At 40.4% G+C, this 20788-nt stretch overlaps 1 protein-coding gene across 1 annotated transcript; it reads right to left on the bottom strand.

Annotated features, from left to right (window-relative positions):
- Window positions 1-1267: 1267 nt before the first annotated feature.
- On the bottom strand, window positions 1268-6981 carry LOC118365000 (homeobox protein OTX1 B-like). Its single transcript, XM_035746873.2, has 4 exons — window positions 6653-6981; window positions 4440-4615; window positions 3692-3843; window positions 1268-2815 (listed from the first exon to the last, which is right to left on the bottom strand). The coding sequence occupies exons 2-4, from the start codon at window positions 4534-4536 to the stop codon at window positions 2024-2026; spliced, it is 1041 nt and encodes a 346-aa protein (XP_035602766.2). The 5' UTR covers window positions 4537-4615; window positions 6653-6981; the 3' UTR covers window positions 1268-2023.
- Between the last annotated feature and the right edge of the window lie 13807 nt (window positions 6982-20788).

The following is a 20788-nucleotide window of genomic DNA, read 5'->3' as shown; positions in this document are numbered from 1 at the left end:
ATTCAAAATCCTTTTTTTTTTTTACCTAACCTATTTACCTAACCCTAACCTTAACCCCAATCCCTTAACCCCTAAACCTATTTTTTTTATGTCCCCACTTGTCTGAATTTTCCTTGTTTTACTATCCTTGTGAGGACTTCCGGTCCAAACAAGGAGAGTAAAACCAAAAACATACACGTTTGACAGCCCTTCAAAATTAAATCACAGAGCCCAAAATAAACATGAACATAATTTTGGGTGTTAACATCGAATACATTTGAGGATGCATGATGGAGTTGGCATCTTAATGTGGATCACAATTACAAATCTCTTGGGTAAAAACACAAAATTTTCACTCCACAAAACAAATAAACGCAAAACCTGAAAGTTATTATGCATTTTGTGACGAAGGATCGCTACAAATATGTAACTTTATGTAACACAAATTATAGGAACCGATAGCCTATTGCAATTGTCATTCTTAGGCCCATTTCATTCCCATTTGAGGCCGCAACTTCAATTTAAAAAGACAAACGTGTTAATGAATAACCTATATCAATGCAGTAGGCCTATTTTAAAATGCGATAATCTAAGGACAAGATTTTTGCTGTTTTATTTTGTTTCCACCGAATGTTCAGTCAAAAATAATAGACCCATAGTCTTCGATTTGACATGAAAAGAGACGGGTTGAAGAGGAGGTCAAAAAATGTGTGTGTTCATCATAAAATGTGTTGCGCTATTTAGTCTCATCAACATTCATATTAAAAATAACAACTTCTCTCAAAGGGATAATGAAAATAAATCATAATTAGGGCCCTGTGTTTCTGCGTAATCATATGACATAGCAAGATGTTATCCTGTATTTTAAGCGTTATGCAGAAACGAGAAACACACCCAAAATGAAAGCATTTGTCTAAGGATGGTGCTGAAATATCTGACATGAAAAGAGGATAGTTTGATGAAAGTTTTTTAAATACATGTTCAAATCCAGGCATGTCACACGATTGCGCAAAAAAACAGAGCCCTAAATCACAATGGCATTAAAGTGGCACATGGATAAAGAAATTAAACCATCTTTATGCCAAGTCCATTATTATCCTTTGAATTAAAAATTAAAAATTAAATTTGTTTACAATATACTACTTGTAAAATATGTTAATTCTTTGGTTATATAGGTCTGAGGCCCGTCTAAGTATTTAAATTAATGTAATCTAAACCTGCCAAAAAAAGCACCACTAGGCACCATTACAATTCAGATAAGAACACTCTTTATATTGGAAAAACCAACCATGTTTTTAACGAATCTTTATTATAAAGACACGAATGTACATGTTTTATTTCATTGGAATACTGACATTGCGTGTCTAATTCACATTTTCTTCGTAAAGAACAATAGCAAAATATTTTACCTTATAAACAAGTGCTGCAAATAAACTTCCAAAATACAACACTACAGTTCGGACAATGAACAATATTCAAGTTGGAATTAACATAAATTTGAATATCAGCAAACTGAAAACAATAGCAGCATCTTCATTTCTCAATTTAAATGGTCTCTAATGGGTAGGCCTATATCAAATACATGAGCATAAAATATCATATTTTTCCATAAAACAAATTTTGTGACAAAAGGTTCGCCCTCAATTGGTCGTTCTTGGGAATATTTATGGAAAATCCATAACACAGAGCACTTGCTCCATCCTGAAAAAATTCAATTCTAACTCAAAGGGATAAACTACATACTTTAAACTTGTTGGAGGGCAATTTTCAGAGTTCACGTGTAGAAAAATATTCCTTGATGTTCCAAAGTACGGGTGAGGGGGTCCAATTCAAGCGTGTTCTAAAGTTGATTCATGAAATGGTCAAAGAAGATGCCACCCTTACAGGCTTTTTCATCTGTGAGCTACTTGATTTTTCCAAACATTAACTTAAAAAAGGCTTGATAATTGTCTCTACTATTAGTTAACTTCTTAATGCTTTGAAGAAAAAAGCTCTTCAAAAAAAAAAAACGAAAATACTTATTTGAAAGGAGTAAAAAAAAAAGTCACAAGACTTGGAAACGCCAGGAGGAAGCCTGGTCTTTGTAGTCCAAGCAGTCGGTGGTGTTGAAGTTGAGTTTCCATGAAGAGGCTGCGGCCGCGGCCGTTTGTTCTTTGTAATCCAGACAGTCTGAGGAGTTGAAGGCCAGGCCGGCCCCGCTGTAGGCCTGGTGGTGGTGGGGGTGGTGATGGTGGTGGTGCCCTGAGGTCTGCCCTATGTGGTGGTGTGGATGGCCAGACATAGAGGAGCCCGTCATGGGGCTGAGCTGGTGCGTATGGTGGGGGTGGTGGTGAGAGTGCATGGGGGCCAGGTACGAGCTGCATTCCACCCCTCCGAAGTAGGAGCCTGTTGACGCCGGGGCGGGGTAGCCCTGCCCATAGGACGCCGCTGTCTGGCTGTAGGACACCGGGTAGGAGGACGTGCCTCCAGTACCTGACACAGACCTCTGCATGCAGGAGGCATTGGTGGGGGGAGTGGGGTCGGGGACAGGGGGTGGTGCGGGGGCCGGGGAGATGGGCGCAGGGCTCCAGATGGAGGACACTGGGGCGGTGACGGAGGTAGAAGTGCTGCTCAGGCCTTGGCCTCCATGGCCGGAGGGATGAGAGCCACCGGACGAGGCAGAGGAAGAGGAAGAGGAGCCGGTGCTGGACACTGCCGGAGGGGTGAACTGACCACTGCTCTCTGAGCCTGTGCTCTCCCTGGTTGGAGAGGACTTCTTCTTGGCCGGCCGGACTTTAGCATTGTTTCCACTCTGGGCCTGCTGACGGCACTTGGCTCTCCTGTTCTTGAACCATACCTGCACAACAAGAGGCAAGGGGTCGACTTTAAAATGCTGTCTTTCATCCGGCCAAACACATTTGCAAAACATTGATTGATTACAACAAACTGAAAATCTATTTCCATTTGAGAATATTGAATGCTTTGTAATTTGTACAATTTGTACAATCGCAAAGGCATAACTAATATCAACTTTATCAACCAATCGTTAAGATCTTCTTGTGGGTCAACAAAGCACCATTATTCTTTATTCACTGGTTCTCCTCTGCCATTTTAGGCATCACGAACACTTGGAAATGACACGAAACTGTTGTGCAGCCAGTGTTCCATTTGCAGGCTACCTCTGCACAGGCTTGGCTGCCTACCCTGCATACCGTGCACATTTCTCTGCTAAATCAGTGAAACTCGAGAGGAAGCTGCCATAATTGCAGTAAGCCTGTGAGAGGGGTACAAAAGCTGGTTACATAAAGGCGTGTCACGCCCATTTCAAAAGGGGTCTCATAACTTCTAAAGATGGCCCTTAATGTGAGAGCTGAACATAAATGATATTTGAAAACATGGAATTGTATGTATTTGTTGAATTATCAGAGGCAGTTATGATAACAGATTATGCATATGGTTTATTCCTGTAGTAATGCAATTGCAGATAAAAGCTGAATTGCAGTGTAGGATACATAACATTTAGCCCAAATAAATACTTAACTGTGTTGAAACTCATTCAAATCCAAAATAAAAGGTAACGTTTTGATTGAAATGTGCAGTAATTGGCCTTGTCCTGGTCGCTGCAGTTTTGCACTGGAAGTTCAGCAAGTTACCACAAATGGCAAACAAGTTCACACAAACAATAGTAGGCTACAGTACAGTAGTAACTATATAATTGTAATTCTGGACAAACCTGGACTCTAGACTCAGGCAAATTGATTTTCAGTGCGACTTCTTCCCGCATGAAAATGTCTGGGTAGCGCGTCTTGCCGAAAAGGGACTCCAGAATGTCCAGCTGAGTGCGAGTAAAAGTTGTCCTCTCTCTCCGCTGTTTCCTCGGATGCGCTGAAATGGAATAGAAACCTGTCAATGGAAACTCTTCGAAGCCATTTCGATCTGATAATGAAACGAAATGAAAAAACATTGTTCATCAAAACAAACGAAGTTCAATATAAGTATTCAAAGCTTCCATCTCAGAATGTTCATATATTTCTGAAGTAGCTAGCTTCAAAATCAAAGTCAAGTGTTTCTTCAAAACGAAATTAACCTACGAATGATATATGATGATATATGATATATATATATTTAACCGTTTTAAATCACAGAATCTTCTGCACTACAATAGACCTTCACCGTAATCACACTAGGTCGGTCTAAAGTTACTTAGTCACGTAACATGTGGAAACGGAAAATAGTCTTGTTATTAAATCATACCATCCTATAGACTGACAATAACTTGTGCTTAATTATGCTATTCCGTGCATATTGGAAGTGTCATTCTCCAGATGCACATGGAATGTAATTGCGGGAGAGCAGTGTGTGCTAACTGGTCCTATATTTGTTCATGATGAGCAACAGATAACTAACTAACTGTCCAATATAGCTTCACAGGTGATTCGGATTTGGCACAGTTAGTGTGAAGTGTTTGGGGGGCGTTTTACCTGGATACCCCACTGATGGGTGCAGTAAGTCCATGGCCGTACCGCTGAGCCCCATTCCGTTCATGCCGTACGGGGCCTGTTTGAGGTATGACATCATGCTAGAAACGGACACGGGGAAACCAAAGTCCGTGCGGAAATGTTCGTTTCCCCCGATGTTGCAGTCCCTTGATGAAATCCTGCAATGGAAAACTCATTGTGAGTAGAATGTGAAAATATATATTTATATATTTATGTTGGTTACTCATTTATATTTAGCAGCCTACAAAGAGCAATTCAGCAAACTACATTTGATTATAATAATTGAAATGGCCTTATATTTAAACGATGGTTAATTCAATTGGAAATAGACTGAAACAATATCAAAGCCAACCTATATTTCCAATTTCAAAAAGTTGCTATATTCGAGTTGCCTATAGTACTTTTTGATTGAGACTTCCAACTTTTACGCGAGTCGTATCAAAAAAAGGGAATCAAAAAGCCGATTCCCTCTCCAAAAATCCAAAGATTAGCCGTTTACAAAGGTTTCCAACAAAGTATGACATGACGCGTTAACGTGGCTAAACGATATCCAATTATAAACTCAGGTTGCAGTCATCCATCACTACAGTAAAGAAATAATTACGGATGAAATCTGTCGCCAGTCGTGTATTAATTACTTTTGACGCATGACTTCTTATGGGCAACCTCTAAGTCCTTGTTTTGATCAATGCATCATCCACGGTTAAAAACAGTACATTCCCCATTACGCACATTTTCGGTGCATGGAGAGGCCTGCAATATAAGATTAATGACTTTGATCAATAAAATAAAGCATGCATTTGGATCCAGATAATTGGGCACACTAATATGTAAAGTGTCATAACAGCCTGCATAAAATACAAGTACACGCACAAGCTTCACATAAACAGCCTTATAATCCATTTCACTGTTAATGTAGGCCATGTTATGGCAAAATCAGCCCAATTTATTAGACTAGTTCATACGTAGTTTGTCTAGGCCTATAGGCTACAACAGGGCCGACATGCTACCCTGCGTAAAATAACAAATGGACCAAAGTTTAATGTTGAAACGAAAATGGAGTCGGCTGCTTGTCAAAATATTGCATGACATTATATTTTACAAATACATATTCTAGGCCTATATAATACCCACATCTTCTGGAGTGTGTTCCCCAGGGTTGCCTTTAATGGAACATTCTCTTTCAGCAGAGACTAGATGTGACACATTATCAAATGTCTTGTTTTTAATCTTAGATTTTGTTTTATATATATACAAAAAATAACACAAATTCTGCATTTTAATAGTTGTTTTCAGTGTTATTACATGGTTAAATCCTGATAATAAGAATATCTATCCGATTGAAATATGCTCCAAGCCTATCAAGTTGTAAAAATATTCAAATACAAATTTGAAATCAAACCAACAGGCCTGATGGCATATATGATATCATATGTAGATGCATTTCAGTAATTGGACGGGGGGGGGTGCCTTAATGTAAAGGTTGAAAGAAATCGTTTTAAAAAAAATGTTTAACTTCATTGACTGGCTATAATGTCTTTGGTCCCTAAATAGACCTACTTGGGTCCATGCTGTGGACACGGACCAGCTGATGGATTTGTATTGAGGCGTAAATACTTCACTCTATTTCCATAACCGCAGGAAGGAGTTTAAGCAAATGTAAATGGCGAAAAACTCTGTGCAAATGAACTCTGTTGCGATTCAGATGAGAGCTCCAGGGATACCATTATGAGAAAAGGTCTTACGAGCAAAATAAATTAACAACACCTCAAAGATATACATTAGATTTGTTCTGTCAGGCCTCAGAGTTTTTCCATTCAGAAAATAAGTGCACAACCAAACCAGAAGTAGTATTTAGAATATGAATTGACCATAAAAACTACATTTCCAATGGGGAGTTTACTGTCAGGTAATTATTAATAGCTTCCCCTGACGAGCGTGATTGTTTACAAGGACCATGTACAATGACCATTATCAATGAGCGCACAACCGTAGCCAACGCAAATTGCACCCAAATGCAAACTTCGTAGTCTTATCAAATACAAATATATCGTTTTCGAAGAATGCGAATAGCTTACAGTGGGCTCAATTGTATAAATCATTTCATCAAAATGACGAATAACACAGAAGGAAGTAGCCTAAACGGACTACATAGGCCTATATAAGACAACGAAAACTTTGCATTTACCACTCACCTTGCGTTTGGGATCCTGTTTCCTTATTTGCTTTATTTGTAGTCAAACCAAGAAGATCCGGTACATCAAAAATATCCACATGGAGAAAATGTTCTTGAAAGCGAGACAACGGTAAGAAGGTGCGCACACAATTGGAGGAGAAATACGCAAACTGCAAATAAGGAGTTTACGTCAACCAACGCTGTTTTTCCAATCCGAACCCCAGCGGTGCGTCAGAGGAAGATTTCACAATTGGAAAAAATATTATAAAAATCAAATCAATCGCATTATCTTGTGCGTCTTGCACAGTGGTAAGGTGATTGCCAATGTTGACGGATGGAGATTGATCACCTTCTGCCTACCCTGCCCTTCTATGAACGAAAGACACATGCAGAACCGCCCACTTCGTCCAATCCAAGCGCCCGTGCGGCCTTTACAGGCAACAGCGGTAACCAGTCAATTGCGAGGGTTGTTAAGAAAACCCCTCCCCTTCAAATGGTTAAATAAATCTATACCACGTGAGAGCCCACAATTGGAAAAAGTTATACTGAATAAAAAACGACATTACATTGAATGCTCTACTTAGATTTAGGCCCACGTCGTTCTTAATTTCATTTGCATCTCGTATATTTTGCGTTTGCATAAAAACAAAGTGTAGGCTACCGTAAAAGGGACATTTAAACAGGTCTCAGTGTATATTTCACTCATGAAAAAAACAAACCTATGAATTAACCATTTTCCCATCAAAAGGGATGAGTTGAAAAGTGAGTTGGGAACAAGGCCTACATGAAAAAATGCGAACTAAGTAACTAAATTAGATTACCTAAAACAAAATGTAATATCTTAAAACGTAATATAGCTTTAGTGTAGCCTATGTGATTGATTAAAATAACAAGAAAACCAGCCCTGCCCTCGGTAGTAATGCATTTTGGACCCTGTGTGTGCGTCTTCAGAGAAAATCACCTTTCAACGTTCTCGTTTTGGCTGTAATTGTTTGTGAGCAACACCATCGTTTATACAAATTGGAGCATTTTTTCCCATAGCAGCGGAATACTTTCCAAACGTGGTAAAGAGGCTCTGATTTAACCGTGTAATATATTTTCATGAATATTAATGAATGAGATAATCCTCACTTGGATTTCCATTTCAGAATAATAGTGCAGTTCATCCAAACGAGGGTCTCCTCTCAAATAAAGTTTTATATGAATTAAACTGGAGGTGGAATCGACCATTCTATATGCTATAACCTCAAATAAAAACATATTTAAAAAAAAAATCAATATATAAATGTGCATAAAGAATGGAAAATACAAGTTATATTTATATTCGGGATTAATTGTTGAGACCGTCATGAGGCGTCTGTCTCCACTGCAAACAGCCTTGGCTGGTGCTTGGTCGAGTTCCTATTAAAATTAACTCTAATTGTAGCCGGAGCTGCAATAATAAATCACGACCAAATAATCAAAAGACTGTCATGGACATAAGTTAACTAAATGTGATATCAAACGAAGGCATTTTTAACATCCTCTTTTGATCTTTAGAATGGCGTAATCGAAACAAGGATGTAACAGCGCTTAAATACAAACTGTTTCTGGTTGGAGGAAAATCAAAGAGCGTTTCGAATGACAACAGGTTTGCACTTTACACTTTACATTTATTCACACAAAATCATAGGTGGCATTTTATGTGGTAGGCTTTGGCATTGAACGAAATAAGGCTAATATTATTAATTCAAGGTAAATTCCAATAGGCAAGTCAATTACGTTTTTGTCAGGGCCACACAGGCCCAATGCATATTACAATGGCCAGAGAAAAATACAAAAGCGATATTTCTCGGCTAAATCTCACACGGTTGACTCAAGCGCCCAACATTATAGGCCTAGACCTGTCAAAGCCAATGTGATCGATCGCACACAAGTATTAAGATATCAAACAGCAAAATGCCATTGTTAAAAGAGTATTGGACCTAATCCCAAATTGCAGTAAAATTTTCTTAATGCTAAGCCCGTAAAACCAGGGATCAGGGCGACTCAAGGGGTGGGGGGTGTAGGTTTGTCTATTTAGCTGGCAGGATTGGAGAAGGTCGTGTATGTTGTCGGTGCTTATTAAAACGATGATGCATAAAATCCCCACAAGTTGTCAGAAAGCATGAGCACACGGAGTCGGTATTCTCTCCCCCTACTTTTGTAAAAAAAAAAAAAAAAAATTAAAAAAACTGTGGCTGTGGACGGGGCTTTGCAAAATTCACCCATGATCAACACCTGCATGCGCGGTAATAGCGACAGACTTCAAAGCTTGTACATCTGCAATACCAAGGGAGGCTATCCGTTCTCCCAGAAAGATATCTATGGCATGTATGCTACAGCTATAGCACTACGCAAAAAGACCAGCACTTTTTTTTTTAACTAAAAAAAACTTTATCTATGGGTTTATAGTCGGTGTCAAGGATTGAGTGGCTTTTTTTTCTTTTTTGGATACACGCGTAAAAGGGAAGCATTACGCAATGGTGGAAATACACAAGAGGTAAGGTGCGCACCTTCCTCTGGATGGAGGCAGTAATCAAATGATCACGGTTTGTCATGCACATATGTGGAATTTTAGTTTTGAGGCTCGATGTTGTATTTTAAAGATTTCTATAACAGCAGGTTTAACTGCAAATGTCAAAATAATGGTGAGAACTGTTTTCAAAAAATAACATATGCCATTCTTAACGAAATAGCCTATAGGCAAGTTATAAATAGGCTATATTTTTTTCTAAACTATTTCAAACATTCTTTCACCGAGGTGTAGCCTATAGGCTACGACTGTAAAAACGTTCAATTGAGAGATTTCCACTACATTAGTCAATGGAGTATAGGTCTACTACAATGAAAACTCCCATGCAGATTAAATGACTATATTGTTGACGTACATGGAGCGGTGCCATTTCTTTGACGGAGCTGAAACTGAATTAGATCCGACACACAGAAGTCAAAAAACGTTTTTTCGAATAATAATATTCACATGATAATACGTATGAGTAAGACTGGTGCTAATTGCATTCCGTTCCATCCACACATTATTACAGATGAAATTGTGTTGGGAAATAGTAACCCATGTGAATAATCTTCTGATTTAAAAAAATAACATTCTAATCATGAAATTCAAATCTCGGCTCTGTTTAAGGAATTAGTGGAAATAAATCCAGGCTATGTAAACACTTAAACCATTTGATGCAAAAAAAAATCATAGGAAAATTAATCCATGCTGGAATCCTAATCATGCATAAAACAATCCCATATCAGTTTAGCTTCAAATGCATATCAATATTAAAGTAAATTGTATTATTTTTAAAATATAAAAATGATGAATGCATTGTTATTAAGATGTTAGCCATTTTGTTTTAGAGTAGCCTAGTCTGATCCTCTAAATTGTAGGCCTATACCATAAGTGAAAGTAGGTCATTAAATCTCAAACGTATTACTATCGCAATAACATGCGGAATTATGAAACCACATGAAATAAACAAAACAAAATCTTGTTTACAGTAAAGTCAATTGCTACGTCATATTTACAGCAAGGACTATAAAATCATTATTAAAGGGAGTCGGGAGACTTTAAAACATATTTGTGATGCATTTCTGTTTTAAGTTTTAATCTCTCTGCTCATCAACTGACTCGTTTGACTAATAGATAATTGTTGCATACTTTCCATTAACCATCTCTACATGATTTATTATCAATCATAAGAAACAGGCCTATTAGGCTATGCAATAGCTCCACAAGTGCTTAGAGATCACATGACCAATAGGGTGAGTGAGTGTGATGTGTTGTGATACTCTGCTGCTTGATACTGTGCTGTAATGATGTAAACACGTGGAATAGGCATGTACTGTACTGTTTCATATAGAGCTAGTTTCCCAGTCTGAAATATCACCTGGTGTTCTCCTCACAATGGAGGCACGAGCATCATGTAGTCCTAGGCACGCCAGCCTTCAACAGGGCACTGGGAGGTCAGATGGGTTGACAGGTAGCTAGCCTACTCACTGTCCCTGCAAAATAAAAACTGCTCGCCTACAATCAACGGTAACAGTAGCCTATCATATGCACTCCAAATTTGTCCCCAGGGCAGTTGAAGGACAGTTTTCCCATACAGTAGGTGGTGGATAAAAACAAAAACAAATGGTTCTCATGTAATGTGATCTGAATAACACAGTCAGAAGGATATACATTTTGAGGAACATGCACTTATCACGCAAGGCTTGTCTACTGCCCTGGCACTCAGTTTCTCTTTGTCCCACACTGGCACTTAATGGGGGAGTCAAGGGTATAGTCACTTAGCCAGGGTGCCCAGCACTTTCTGCATTCAACAACATTGTATCATTATCTAGCCTAGAGAATGACCAAAACTCAACAGACTGGCACTCAGGCTAGCAGTTAGTAGGCTCCGTACACCTCATATTATTTAAAAGATGGACAAATGTGATATTTTTGAGTGAAAGAAACAATATCCGTCTATTTTGTTCTGCACACAAATGGATAAATGGGCATGACGTCCCTGATGTGACATACACAACTTACATTTAAATGTGAGTCTTGAAGACACCATTACTAAAGTTAGTGTTGGTGAAACAGTAGTGCTTCCATAAAGAATTGAGAGTGCAACATGTCCTACCTATTTTTAACACCTCTTAAAATAGACTTCATATATTGAACATTGTGCAATTTATCTTCTTTAAAAAATTACGTTCACTTCATTTTCATAGGCCCTATTTGTAGTATTGGCATGATGTCAATTTCCGAAGTGAGTGCAAATACTAGGCTACATTGCAACTTACAGCTCACATGAATAAAGGACTAGAAAGAAAGTCATAATTCATGACGTGTCATGAACATAGCAGTGAAAAATATTCATACATGGACAATGAGAGAGACAGAAAAGGAAGAGAGAGAGAGAGAGAGAGAGAGAGAGAGAGAGAGAGAGAGAGAGAGAGAGAGAGAGAGAGAGAGAGAGAGAGAGAGGGGAGCAGAGAGGGAGAGAGAGCAAAGCTAGAGAGAGGTAGAGAGCAGAGAGAGGGAGAGGGAGAGGGAGAGGGAGAGGGAGAGGGAGAGGGAGAGGGAGAGAGAGAGAGAGAGCAGAGGGGAGCATGTAGCTGTCTGTCACAGGATCGGGCCTTCCCGCCCCTCTCATTAGGAAGGTAAACAATGAGGAGGAATGATGAGAGACACGGCAGAACAAATGAGGAGCAGGAGGGAGAAATCAGACACCGGCTTAAAGATCCCACAGCCCACGGTCGCCCAACCAACCCAAACCACCATACATACACCCCCATCGCAATCCCCCCCAAAACAGAGTGAGTGAGGGGGTGGTTGGGGGGGGGGGGACCCTGAGCAAAGAGTAAGGCAACTTTCAATCCTTTTAGGATTAGCCCCCCCCCCCACACCCTGTATCCCTCACTCTGTTCCTCCTCTCTTTCACTCTACTGCCCCCGGGCAATCACGTTAAAACTTGCATGGCCAGTGCTCATTCAGATATCCCTAACAATGCGCACCAGTGGTAACCATGTGAGCGTTGGCAAGCCACACAAGAATGCACAGGTTCAGTTCCCCGTGACCCTCCCTATGCACAGAAGAGAAGAGGAGGAGAACATACTGAAGGCGACGCTGCATTTCTCAGGAGCTTGAGGGAAGAGAGACTCGGGGTGCTTGTTTACCAAACCTAAAACGACACATTTTACGCCAATCACGTTGGTTTTAGGAATCAAACTCGTAATTCAGTGCTTTTTTTACTTTTCGCCGGATGAGCCTAAATCATTTGGGAAACAGGATAATCAAATGTATGACGCCACACTGGCAAGGGAGGAGTTAACCGGGGTAACAAATTACCTGTAGAGTTCTTACCAGCCCAATCTATTTCTACTCTTTTCAGGTCATTCAAATGCCGTTAGAATGGCCTACTTTTGAGTTGAAGTGGATTTGCCTCATCGATATATACAATGAGCTGCTGAAAAGGAGTCACTTTTAACCACAGGGTTACTTGGTTAACAAAGAACTGGCAAGATCAGAGACTAGTGCATATTTGTGAGGGTTAAAGTGCTTTATAATATATAATATATATATAATAATATATGCCATTTAGCAGACACTTTTATCCAAAGCGACTTACAAGTCATGTGTGCATACATTCTACGTATGGGTGGTCCCGGGAATCGAACCCACTACCCTGGCGTTACAAGCGCCATGCTCTACCAACTGTGCTACAGAAGGAAAATAGGCAAAGGAGAGACGCACTATTGCAACACACGATTATTTACCAATTCTGAAAATAGCTACAAAAGTGCAATTGGAGCACAGGAGCAAATCACACAACTTCCTACTTACAACATATACTAACACTATTTTTCTTTTCTTTTTTTTCTCTACCCAGAGTGCAGCAGGAGGGAAGGGAATTGCCATCCAGCCTTATCTCCAGTTCCAGTCAACTAGAGGCCCTGAAAGAGTGTGCACCATCATCAGAGCTGGCCATTTGATAGGATTCTGGCACTGCACCTAATCAATCTGTGGCATAGAGCCGCCAGAAGACCTGTAACAAAGCTCAAAGAGGCTCACAAATGGCCTAGTGCAGGGGATAAGCCCCTGCACAGGATTACATATTGATTTTGAATGTATAAAAAAAAAATATATATATATATATATAAAAAACGTATCATACAAAACCCGAGATGGACTACAAAAGTAGGCAGTAGTCTGTGCAGGAATCTCCCCTTTAAGAGCAGGAGCGTCAACTTTCAAATACGGAGACCCCGAGCATGAACCAAAACCTCGAAAAAATGGCTAGAGAAATCAAAAGCCAGGGGGGTGAGGTGTGGTAGCAGTGCATTGTTGCAGGGAATCACTAGAGCTCCACTTCGCCTTTTTGAGGTGAAGGGTCAATATGGTGGCTACACATATTACTCAAATGAAAACGTGCATACTTCGCTACGTCTCAGCCGCTACATCCGGGTGTAGTGTACGACACTCGACAGACAGTTGCCCCCCCCCTGAAGCAGGGCAGTGTAAACACTATTGTCTTGTTGTATGAATGTATGAATGGTACTAGTAGTGCAATGTTTTTGAAACGGCTGAAATGTATAGACATTTTCATAATATTTTAGACTTGTTTTGATTGAGTTTTTACCTGAAATTGCAGTGATAAGCCTGTTACGTTCTGGAATTGTTGCAGTAGCTGCTGGCTGCACTGAGCCACGTAAAACTATGGAAGCCCATCCCCACCACCAAAAACATGTCAAATGCAGATCATACAAGTATGTTTTGTCTTTTTCCTTTGTAACATTGTGTGATGATTTCAGAGGTGGCACCACTGGTCCCAGAGTGGTTGGGGTGGTGGGGGATTGTTTTCCTGGGGCGTAGAGTTTTTCCTAATCTGGTAGTAGGCTAACCTAACCAACTCCGGACCCTATTTGTTGTGTATGACGTTGTTATAAATCAGCAGTAAAAAAACATACTTTTTTTGTTGGGCTTTATACGGGCTATGATGGGACCACATAACTTTTCTAAACATATGGTTTAAAAAAAATATTATAATAATCCCTGGGAAAACTCCTGCCCCATGGGGAGGATGAAAACATTATAAAACCCTTCACACAGACAAAGAGAACAACTGCGATTGGCCCAAAGCGAACATGAAAACGAACAGGGCTGAGTTCGCTGTATGCAGGGTTGCAGGGTATAGGACCTTTGCGTCTGTAATTGAAAAGATACTCATGCATTATGACATCACTATTGGGTTGATTGATTCATTCCAGTCAATACATTTTGGATTAAAAAGGCCAAGGCAGCCAAGCCCCCTGAAGTGTGAATACAACAAAAAAAAAACTACATTTGATCACATTTTCTCAAAACACAAATAAATAGGCTCTAAGTAAATAGCTTAAGCTATTAAAAACATGACGCTATGTTTCCCCTGGCCCAGATGGGATCAGAGCACACAGGCTTCTCTTAGCTACCTGCAGCTGTGGTTGTTATCAGTAGGCTACAGTTGATCAGACTGAAGCACAGACTAATTGTGCACGTTGATAAATCATAAGGGAAATTGTATGACATTTTTTGGGGTGGCGGTTTCGGGCTTCCATATAAAACTGCTTGTTGGGGTGAATTCACATAAACCCAAGTTTTCAGTCGCAATTTGCTTGTACCACATGTAATGATTTGCATCGCATTGATAAAAATGACGCCTGGTCTGTTGTAATGTTGTACGGTTGTTGTCATGTTGTACGGTTGTTGTAATGTTGTACGGTTGTTGTAATGTTGTACGGTTGTTGTAATGTTGTACGGTCTGTTGTAATGTTGTACGGTTGTTGTCATGTTGTACGGTTGTTGTAATGTTGTACGGTTGTTGTAATGTTGTACGGTCTGTTGTAATGTTGTACGGTTGTTGTAATGTTGTACGGTCTGTTGTAATGTTGTACGGTCTGTTGTAATGTTGTACGGTTGTTGTAATGTTGTACGGTTGTTGTAATGTTGTACGGTTGTTGTAATGTTGTACGGTTGTTGTCATGTTGTAAGGTTGTTGTAATGTTGTACGGTTGTTGTAATGTTGCCTACTGCCCTTTTACATTTGTATGAGAGGGCTCGTGGTGAATTCTTGATAGGCTAACGTTACTCGATGAAGACATGCTGTCATAGCAGCTGTGTTACTTGTCTTGACGCTCAAACGTAATGAGTGTCGCCTACAGATATGAAAATAAACCCTTAAATTGTCTGCACACACACGCTAGTGAATTGTTGCGTTAGTCAAGAGTGTAATATGGTCAGGTTGAACTATTCAATAGTGTAATATGTTTTAGGAGAAACGTTTGAATAGTCTGTGCTTACTGGCAATGGCTACTGTGATGTTTACAGTCCATTTGAGCTGCGGACCAAGAATGTCGGGTTGCCTGCCACGAGGAAAGGTAAGGCAGGGATGTAAATGTGAATTGAAATGTAGAATTCTCTTCCGACCACCCCGCCACTCAGACACTCCTTCATATCTCGTAGTGAGAGTAGTAGCCTTAGTAGTACGTTGATGACTTCATTTGGCAAACTTTCGACACCTCACTGTTTGTTTGCTGTCACCTTTGCAGAGTCGGTCTCACCTTCACCTCCCTTTGACTACGCTAACGTTTGTCAGTCTGACAGCTAGCCGTCAGTCCCAACAAGGGGGTCTCACACACACACACAGGGCACACACACACACACACACACACACACACACACACACACACACACACACACACACACACACACACACACACACACACACACACACACACACACACACACACACACACACACACACACAATGTGGTTCTGACAGGAGCAGCACTGAGTAACCAAGCAAAGCTATTCAGAGGACAGATAGATCTAGAACCTCATGTCCTTGATAGGAGTGCAGAACAAAATACAGCTGTTCCCCCTTCCATCAATAATCCTCACTTAATAATCAGGAGATTAACTGATATCAGGTGTGCAGATGACTGGCGGCAGAATAATAAACAAGTACGCCGAAAGAGAAAAAAACAAGAGAGAGCGCAGAGTCCCCTAAGCCAAGCCCCCCCAAACTAATTACAATTGATTTCTTATGGATCGGGTACCTTATCAGAAGGAATTACCATGGCGAGCCAAAAGGGTTGTTGCGGGTCGTCGTCGAATGGCAAAATCAATCTGCGTGGAGTGACTGACTGTACCCGTCTCCCTATTGTAGAGAGGGCAGACATTGTCACTGGTGTAAAATGTACATAAGAGACGTTGATTCAACGTAACAGGGATATAACACAAATTGGAAGACGTTACAGGGAGATGGACAAAAGCCCTTACATAACTTTCTTACAAATAGATAAATATGTCGTCTGAGAGCTACACATGATCCACAAAGACTGGAGTCTAACCCAGATGCTACATTTACTACTGTATGATAACATTATTCAAAGTCAGCAATAATGATCTTACGGGCACAAGCATTATTTAAGAAACGCCCCAGAAACTACTGCGCAAATCCAGAGTACTAAACATTGACTCTCCACCTCAGTGTTGAAACTGGCTTCAGTTCAGCCTCTCCACTACAAGCTCTTTTCTCCCTGGGCAACTTGGGAAAAGTTCATCAATATGTTAATTACTTAATCTTTAAACACTTAAAGAAACCATTAATAAACATTGATTTGAACACTTGCCACCAGTGACTCGCATTAATCCACTGCAAATAGCTGATACACAAACTGCAATGGGGGGCAATTTGGGTAGGGATTACCAATAGTAATAGACGTGAGGAGAAATTGATCACACTTTCTCTTAACAGGGAAGTGAAAGAAAGCTCATTTAACCACTTTGTGTGATGACTCTGCTTTTTGTTGTTGTTGTGGAACTGGAATGAACTTCAATTTATTTTCTAACTGCTTTTCTACTCCAAGGGGGAAAATACAGTGCCTTCAGAAAATATTCATACCCTTTGACTTATTCCACATTTTGTTGTGTTACAGCCTAAATTAAAAATGGATTAAATATTTTTTTTTTCTTCTACACACAATACCCTATAATGAGAAAGTGAAAACATGTTTTGGGATTTTTTGCAAATGTATTGAAAATGAAATACAGAAATATCTCATTTACATAAGTATTTACACCCCTGAGTCAATCTGTTAACTTAGATGGGGAGCGGTGGTGAACAGCAATCTTCAAGTCTTTACATAGATTTTCAATGGGGATTTAAGTCTGGGCTTTGGCTGGGCTATTCAACAACTTTCACATTCTCGTTCTGACGTCATTCCAGTGTTGCTTTGGATGTATGCTTGGGGTCATTGTCCTGTTGGAAAGTAAATCTTTGCCACAGTCTAAGGTCTTTTGCACTTTGAAGCAGGTTTGCATCAAAGATTTGCCTGTATTTGGCCCCATCCACTGTTCCCTCTATCCTTACCAGTCTCCCAGTCTCTGCTGCTGAAAAGCATCCCCATAGCATGATGCTGCCACCCCCATGCTTCACGATAGGGATGGTGTTAAATGGCAGATGAGCTGTGCCTTGTTTTCTCCAGACATAGCGCTTTGCATTCTGGCCAAAGAGATACATTTTTGTCTCATCAGACCACATAATCTTTTGCCTTATGATCTCAGTCTTTCACATGCTTTTTTTGCAAACTCCAGGATTGCTGTCATGTTCCTTTTCCTCAGGAGTGGCTTCCGTCTGGCCACTCTGCCATAATACCCAGATTGGTAAAGTCAAATCGAATCAAACTTTGTCACATGGGCCGAATACAACAAGTGTAGACCTTACCGTGAAATGCTTACTTACAAGCCCCTAACCAACAGTGCAGTTCAAGAAGAGTTAATAAAATATGTACCAAATAAACTAAAAGCAAAAAATAATGAAAAGTAACACAATAACATAACAATAACGTGGCTATATACAAGGTGTACCGGTACCGAGTCAGTGTGCGGGGGTACAGGTTAGTTGAGGTTATTTGTACATGTAGGTAGGGATGAAGTGACTATCCACAGATAATAAACAGTGAGTAGCAGCAGTGTACAAAACAACTGGGAGGGGGTTCAATGTAAATAGTCCGGTGGCCATTTAATTAATTTTTCAGGGGGTAGAAGTTGTTAAGTAGCATTTTGGTCCTAGACTTGGCGTTCCGGTACTGCTTCCTGTGCAGTAGCAGAGAAAACAGTCTATGACTTGGGTGACTGGAGTTTATGGGCTTTCCTCTGATACTGCCTATTATTTAGGTCTTGGAGGGCAGGAAGCTTGGCCCCAGTGATGTACCGGACCGTATGCACTACTCTCTGTAGCACATTAAAGTCAGATACCATACCAGGTGGTGATGCAACCGGTCAGGGAGCTCTCGATGGTGCAGCTGTATAACTTTTTGAGGATCTCGGGATACATGCCAAATCTTTTCAGTCTCCTGAGGGGGAAAATATGTTGTAGTGTCCTCTTCACGACTGTCTTGGTGTGTTTGGACCATGATAGTTCGTTGATGATGTGGACAACAAGGAACTCGACCTACTCCACTACACTAAAGTGCTGTAGAGACGCTTATCCTTCTGGAAGCTTTTTCCTTCTCAGCCAAGGAACTCTGTAATTCTGTCAGAGTGGTCATTGGGTTATTGGTCCCCTCTCTGATCAAGGTTCTTATTGCCCTGTTGCTCAGTTTTCTTGGATGGCCAGCTTTAGGATGAGTCTGGGAAATTCCATATTTTTTCAATCTCCCAATGGTGGTGACCACCAGGTTCTTGGAAACTTTCAACGTTAGACATTTTTTTGTACCCTTCCCCAGATATATGAAAATATCTATCTAGGAGATCTAGGGACAGTTCCTTTGACTTCATGGTAAAGTTTCTGCACTGTCAACTGTGGGACCTTACAGTATATAGACAGGTGTGTTTCTCTCTAAATGTGGTCCTTCTGTAGCTCAGTTGGTAGAGCATGGCGCTTGTAATGCCAGGGTAGTGGGTTCGATCCCCGGGACCACCCATACGTAGAATGTATGCACACATGACTGTAAGTCGCTTTGGATAAAAGCGTCTGCTAAATGGCATATATTATTATTATTATAATAAATCATTCAAACAATTTAATTTGCCACAGGTGGATTCCAATCAAGTTGTAGTGACATCTCAAGGATGATCAAAGGAAATTAGTTGCACCTGAGCTCAATTTGGAGTGTCATAGCATGAATACTTTCTGAAGGCACTGTAGCTAATTACTCCAACTAGAGACAACACAGTATACAGTGCCTTGCAAAAGTATTCACCCCCCTTGGCGTTTTCCTATTTTGTTGCATTACAACTGTCACGTTCTGACCTTTATTTCCTTTGTTTTGTATTTATTTAGTATGGTCAGGGCGTGAGTTAGGTGGGCATTCTATGTTTGTTTTTCTATGTTTTGGGGTATTTCTATGTTTCGGCCTAGTATGGTTCTCAATCAGAGGCAGGTGTCATTAGTTGTCTCTGATTGAGAATCATTAGGTAGCCTGGATTTCACTGTGTGTTTGTAGGGGATTGTTCCGGTCTTTGTGTTTGCACCAGATGGGACTGTTTTAGGTTTTCTCACGTTTTTTGTTAGTTATCTCATGTGTAGTGTCTTTATAAATGAAAGAACATGAATAACCACCACGCTGCATTTTGGTCCGCCTCTACTTCACCTAAAGAAAACCCTTACAACAACCTGCAATTCAAATTGATGTTGATTTCATGTAATGGACATAAACAAAATCATCCAAATTGGTGAAGTGAAATGAAAGAAAAAAAACTTGTTTAAAAAAAATGTCAAAACGGAAAAGTGGTGCGTGCATATGTATTCACCCCCTTCGCTAGGAAGCACCTAAATAAAATCTGGTGCAACCAATTACCTTCAGAAGTCACCTAAATTAGTTAAATAATGTCCACCTGTGTGCAAGCTAAGTATCACATGATCTGTCACATGATCTTAGTATATATACACCCGTTCTGAATGGCCCCAGAAAATGCAACACCAGTAAGCAAGGGGCACCATGAAGACCAAGGAGCCCCCCAAACAGGTCAGGGACAACGTTGTGGAGAAGTACAGATTAGGGTTGGGCTATAAAAAAAATATCAAAAACTTTGAACATCCCACGGAGCACCATTAAATCCATTATTAAAAAATGGAAAGAATATGGCACCACAACAAACCTGCCAAGAGAGGACCGCCCACCAAAACTCACAGACAAGGCAAGGAGGGCATTAATCAGAGAGGCAACTAAAAGACCAAAGATAACCCTGAAGGAGCTGTAAAGCTCCACAGCGGAGATTGGAGTATCTGTCCATAGGACCAGATACTCCACAGAGCTGGGCTTTACGGAGGAGTGGCCAGAAAAGACATTGCTTAAAGAAAAAAATAAGCAAACACGTTTGGTGTTCGCCAAAAGGCATGTGGGAGACTCCCCAAACATATGGAAGTAGGTACTTTGGTCTAATGAGACTAAAATGTAGCTTTTTGGCCATCAAGGAAAATGCTATGTCTGGTGCAAACCCAACACCTCTCATCACCCCGAGAACACCATCCCCACAGTGAAGCATGGTGGTGGCAGCATCATGCTGTGGGGATGTTTTTCATCGGCAGGGACTGGGAAACTGGTCAGAATTGAAGGAATGATGGGTGGCAGTAAATACAGGGAAATGTTTGATGGA

Source organism: Oncorhynchus keta, chromosome 32 (assembly GCF_023373465.1).
Source record: "Oncorhynchus keta strain PuntledgeMale-10-30-2019 chromosome 32, Oket_V2, whole genome shotgun sequence".
Taxonomy (NCBI): Eukaryota; Metazoa; Chordata; class Actinopteri; order Salmoniformes; family Salmonidae; genus Oncorhynchus; species Oncorhynchus keta.
This window is presented reverse-complemented; position numbering and strand designations above follow the sequence as displayed.

Bases quoted from the DNA above. Each gene is read 5' to 3' on its own strand.
- LOC118365000 (XM_035746873.2), bottom strand. From the start codon at position 4,536: ATGATGTCATACCTCAAACAGGCCCCGTACGGCATGAACGGAATGGGG. The intron at 3,844-4,439 runs GTAAAACGCCCC...ATTCCATTTCAG, and splicing joins CCCATCAGTGGGGTATCCAG to CGCATCCGAGGAAACAGCGG. The intron at 2,816-3,691 runs GTTTGTCCAGAA...CTTGTTGTGCAG, and splicing joins TGCCTGAGTCTAGAGTCCAG to GTATGGTTCAAGAACAGGAG.